The sequence below is a fragment of the Hoplias malabaricus genome, chromosome Y (assembly GCF_029633855.1).
Source record: "Hoplias malabaricus isolate fHopMal1 chromosome Y, fHopMal1.hap1, whole genome shotgun sequence".
NCBI classification, from domain to species: domain Eukaryota; kingdom Metazoa; phylum Chordata; class Actinopteri; order Characiformes; family Erythrinidae; genus Hoplias; species Hoplias malabaricus.
In genome coordinates, this window is record NC_089820.1 from 48254112 (window position 1) to 48259892 (window position 5781).

At 41.3% G+C, this 5781-nt stretch overlaps 1 protein-coding gene across 2 annotated transcripts; it reads left to right on the forward strand.

The window, feature by feature from the left end:
• Window positions 1–1284: 1284 nt before the first annotated feature.
• On the forward strand, window positions 1285–5005 carry LOC136677684 (uncharacterized). Of its 2 annotated transcripts, none has more exons than XM_066655276.1 (6): window positions 1285–1346; window positions 3106–3646; window positions 3908–3989; window positions 4116–4221; window positions 4407–4515; window positions 4680–5005. In XM_066655276.1, the coding sequence occupies exons 1-6, from the start codon at window positions 1302–1304 to the stop codon at window positions 4955–4957; spliced, it is 1161 nt and encodes a 386-aa protein (XP_066511373.1). In that variant the 5' UTR covers window positions 1285–1301; the 3' UTR covers window positions 4958–5005. The 2 variants fall into 2 exon arrangements, with proteins under 2 accessions (XP_066511373.1, XP_066511374.1); XM_066655277.1 differs by having other exon boundaries at window positions 4675–4822.
• Window positions 5006–5781: the final 776 nt, after the last annotated feature.

Sequence of the window (5781 nt, forward strand, 5' to 3'; positions counted from 1 at the left end):
CAGTCTGTTTGCATACTTGAAACTGCTCTAGCATGTTTATGAAGCCCATGTCTGTAAATGAGTAAAAAACACACAAATGGTCTCATCCAGTATGCTAGGCTTTATCTCCCTCTCTTTTTTTTTAGACAATAGAGAGAACCCCAAATGTTGAAAATCATGAATGGAAATGAGGATTGCTCGATTCCTGCTCCATAAGTTAGTAATATTGACTTATCTTTGCTGTTTCAGATCACTTAAGGTGGAAATGTCTCCAAACACGGGAGACGACTGCATTACTGAATGTGCTACAAAACTTAAGAACTCGAGTTACAAACGAGATTCAGTGGTCATTCAAACAGTGAATAAAAATTTACAAGTTAAAATTCAGCCACATAATAAAAAAATAATAAATCATGCAAACATTCATTCATTATCTGTAACTGCTTATCCAGTTCAAGGTCGAGGTGGGTCCAGAGCCTACCTGGAATCATTGGGCGCAAAGCGGGAATACACCCTGGAGGGGGCGCCAGTCTTTCACAGGGCAACACACACACAGTCACAAACTCACACCTACGGACACTTTTGAGTCGCCAATCTACCTACCAACGTGTGTTTTTGGACTGTGGAAGGAAACCCACGCGGACACGAGGAGAACACACCACACTCCTCACAGACAGTCACCGAGAGCAGGAATCAAACCCACAACCTCCAGGTCCCTGGAGCTGTGTGACTGTGACACCACCTGCTGCGCCACAGTGCTGCCCTCAGTCAAACATATCATTCCATATTAAAATACACCCCACAACTGTAGAGGTTTAATTCAATTTCAAGCAATCAGTGATTGAATATATTAATATCTAAATATAAACAGTTAGAGGCATATTTTTTGTTGAGTTCAGGCTGCTTTTGTTGCTTGAAAATGTTTTCATTGAGCCTTTGTGCATGCTGAGTCTTATCGTATCAGTGTTTTCAGTGGTACAATGAGGACTTCTTATGATGAGAGTCTTGCCATAATGGGTCTCTCCCTGTGTCTGTGTATCCACCGTCACCTCAGCCTTCTTGTCAAAGTGATGGTGGCTTGTATGACAGTGCAGTGTTTTTTTAATCAGTGCTTGTTGTACCACCAAAAAAAAACAAAAAAGCCTCCGCAAGGGCCTATTCTTCACAGACCAAAATGACATCATAAAGGTTGGCAGTTGTATGAAAAGGGTCACTCCTAGTGATATGATGTCATAATGAAGCCACACCCACAGGTGTATATATAGGGCCCATCTTACAGCATTTTCATTATTTGAAGGAATCATCACCAACTGCTTGCAGAGATGAGTAGAGAGCGTTCACTAAAAGAGAACAGCAGGAGAAAACAGGTAAGAAAAAGAACTTTATTTTATTAATTATGTTTCATTCTTTTCCAAGAAAGTGTTAACATTAATTGATTTAACAGTTGAAAATACACTTTAAATGGAATTGAAGAAAAGATCAATAAAAACATTAACATAAAAGTAATAACAATTTATTTAAAACTTGTTGAGGTCAGATGTATTAAAACCTGCAGATTTTGCTGTTAATCTTTCAGCACTGGATCCAATGCACTGAAACAAAAAAGATTTTATATATAAAGACAACAGAAAATGAAATTCCTAATTTGTTCTTTGTATCTAATAAATTAGAGGGGAAAGGTTCGTGGAAGAATTAGAATTTGGCTTGTCAAATATTGCTAACACTGTTGCAACATTAGCTTATCCTGCTTGATAGCCACAATCCAATACTGCCATTTAAATACCAACAGCTTAAAAAGACAATACATTTTAAACGTGCCCTTAAAAAATTACCATTTCAAATAACCCTTAAACTCAAAAAAACTGCAAAGATATTTTGACCTCTACATTAAAAACAATTCCACATTTTAAAACTGTCACTTTATTTAGACTTCCAGTTTAAGTAAACAACCACATCAAATAAACGGACACTTTAAAAAACATTACCACCTTTATATTAAGACTGCCATGTTCAAAAAACTGCTGCTGTAACTTCACATTACACCTTAAAAATCCTGCCAGATTTATCTGGGGGTTCCCTAAGTCCCCCTAAGTCAGTCCCTTATGCTGATATAGCTGTGTATTAGGCTCTATATGTATGAGTCTGTGTGTAATTAGTGGCGAAGCCAGACAATTTTCATGGGGTGGCAAATGTTACTTTACTTTTCCTATGTGACGTTACTAGTGTTTCTTGATCACTCAGTCCTCAAAATATAGGCAGCCGTGGCCTAATGGTTAGAGAAGAGGAGTTAGGGCTGCAAGATTATTGGTTCAATTCCCACGACTGGCAGTAAAATTGGGGGCTGTGGGAGTGAAGGAACAGCACTGTCCTCGTCCCTCAATCCATGACTGAGTTCCCCTTGAGCAAGGCACCAAACCCACAACTGTTCCCTGGGCACTGGGGATGGCTGCCCACTGCTCTGGGTGTGTGTTCACAGCCCCTAGTTCACTAGTGTGTGTGTGTCTTTGCTGCCACAGACGGTTTAAATGCTGAAGACACATTTTGTTGTACATATAATTGTACATTATTTTACATTATTTTAAAACTCCTGCCATTTAAAATTTAAATTAAGTGTCTAGGTGAAAGTATAAAGATTTTAGAAGAAATAGATATTGAACGAGGGATGAAATGAAATGGATGAGTGTGATTGATTTCAGACTTCACGTGATGGGTTCTGGTGTGCCCAGGTCTCATGAAATCTCATAGGTAGAAACCACAGTACAGCAGTTTGAAATTTTGTTCAATGTATTCCTATGGCAAAAATTCCCAATTTGGAAGCTCGTATTCAGAAACCAACAAAGCATAAGCAATGTAATTGACTGTAGGTCTATGATCCTGTGAAGATTTGTGGCTCTGCCTTCTCTAGGCTCTACTCCTGTCTAGGAGGAGGAGCAATCCAAAAACCGTAAGAAGAGTAATAATAAAAAGATATGAACAACAACAAGTTGGCACTTCCTAGCCAACTTAATAATAAGAAAAAAAAAAACAGTCATTTGGCTTTGACAAGCCAAATTAAATAAAGCCTGTGTAGATCCTGGTGTTTAGAATGATGTGTGGAATATATTTTTTTCTCTGTTTCAACACTAGGACTCCATCTTTAACAACCTAGATAGAATGGAGCAGATCCAGGAGTCCATCCTAAAACGGATCCAGAGCTCAATCCAGAATTCAGCACAAGCACTGGATCAGCAGTCCAACAGGAGACTCCTTGGAAGGTTCAGCGAGACGGATCAAATGGGTGTTGTGGATCCCATTCGCCGTCGACTCATGTTGAAGCCTTCCCCACCACTGGAACCACGTCGACAAAAGCTGACGTCTCATTGCAGGGTTCGAATCTCAAATGTGGCTGTTGTGCAGGAGAGCTCCCCCTTTGGGTCGCAGATACCCTCCATACGCCTCAGCACACAGAGGAAGATATGCAGCAGCATGTCTAATTTCTTTGATCTGGATGTTGATGCACCTTTACTGAGGTATCATTCCCCAGAGCGGCAGGGCCAGCATGTGCAGGCTGAAATAGCAGCTCAGAACGTAAAGCCCATGAGCTTCAGTAGGCATGTCCCACCCAGGCCGCCTACACCAGTAAACCTCGTCTGCCACATGCGACAGAAAAAGGTCTACTATGAACCAGGTAAGTATCAGCATTGGAAAAATGAGTCCTAGATCACTACAGAGCAGAAATGAAGTCAACAGTGGTTTTGTAGCATTCCAGTAAACTGCTCATTGCTAATTAATAGATTTCTAATCTATTAGAAGTTAAAATAGACACAAACCTGAACTTAACCATTACTTATGTAACTTACAGAATATAAAGACATCTTCCAACAGCTAATGCTATCACAACTAATCTTTAGAATAGAAAATGACATGTATATTTTACAACTAATTATAGGAAGCAAGATCCCAAAATGGGAAGGCTTCTCTACACAGAGGAAGAAAGTGTCTGAGTTCATCAGGAAGCAGGAAGAGGAAAGGTATTTAGTTTTTTTGCCTTAAAACAAATCCTAGCAGAAAGAACAGAGTTTGTAACGAGACAATGATGTAGTATTTAGGTCACTTTCTACACATTCATCCCTTTTTAATGTCTGTTTTTTAAACAGGAAGAGAAAGTTAAAGCGCTTGAAACTGGTGTATGACGGGGCAGAGCGTAAAGCAAAATTCCTGCTGGCCAAGCTACATCACGACTGCCAGAGAACCATCATGGAGGTGAGACACACACTTCATACATGCGCTGTACAACAGCTTCTGTATTGACAAGAGCCCTGTAAATGAGGTCTAAATAAGAACATTTCCTGATACATGGGCAAGTAGAACTCATGTTCTAAAACAAATATCAGTGAATGAGCTACATATTAAGGCTTGCTCTGTTTCTCCTGTATCCACTAAATCAGGAGGAGATGCAGTTGGCCAAGTCTCTGGAGCTATACATTTCCCATGCATTTGTCCCTCCACCTGCGTCTGCCAAGCTGGGTAGACAATACTTGACCTATGTGACACCAGGTATGTTCCAGTACTGCAGAACTTTATCCCTAAAGGCTATGAAATTATATTCAATAACAAATGGTATGGCAACTAATATCAGAAATCTGTGTTCATGATTTTAATATACAACAACAGTGAAAGTGAACTGACTAAAATAACAAATGATGTTTCAATAAGGACAGGGAGCAAGGTGCCCACATTGAAAAGCCATTTTAGGCAGAGGAAGGCAGAGGAGGCTCGTGTGGAGTCCGCAGCTGTCAGCAGTGCAACGAACAAGGCTGCAGTTAGGCAGAGAAGTGTAGCACAGGGTCATGCAGGTCCAGCAGACAAATGTGCACCTTCACCTGTGCCTGTTTGGCAGAAGGAGGAAGCAAAGGCCCCTGTGAGGCCCATGACTGCCCCAAAGGCTCAGCTTAGTGAGGGAATGAGAGATGCTGGAGACTTCTACCCTGATCAGTGAACAGCTCTTGACGTATCCTGATCTGGCACCTGGACAGGCATTTGAACTGTTTCAGAATGAGGAATGGGAGGGCTTTAATCAGCTGGAGCAGAAACAGTCCACTTACACAAAGCAGAACGAATAAAGATAAGATTCCAAAAGAGACTGGTTGTGTTTTAGAATATCATGTGTTTTGCAGGGAATGTCCATTATGAGTGTCTGGTGCAGACTCCTGAACTGGGTATGTGGTTACAGACAATGGATGAATGGTGGTCACACCAGAGTTCTGGGATTGTAGGTTCAATCCCTGCCTGCAAGGTAACTCACTGTGAGGAGTGTGGCGTGTTCTCCGTCTCCCCACAACAGCAAAAAACTGCTTGGCAAGCAGGCTCAGGACACAGTATAACTTCCAGAAAATGAATGTGTTGCTGGTTGGAAATTCTACATAAGGTACTTATAAAAAAATTGTTTTTATTGAATGGTTGCTAATGCCTTAGAGAGAAGTGTTGAATAATGATTTTTTTTGGTAATTTGGATGGGGGGTGGCACGGTGGCGCAGCAGGTAGTGTCACACACCTCCAGGGACCTGGAGGTTGTGGGTTCGATTCCCACTCCGGATGACTGTCTGTGAGGAGTTGGTGTGTTCTCCTCGTGTCCGCATGGGTTTCCTCCCACAGTCCAAAAACACACATTGGTAGGTGGATTGGTGACTCCAAAAGTGTCCGTAGGTGTGAATGTGTGTTTCCCTGTGAAGGACTGGCGCCCCCTCCAGGGTGTATTCCCCGCATTTTATGTGGACATCGTTTACATACTACATCAAACTCTTTCACTTGGGACTAGAGCAA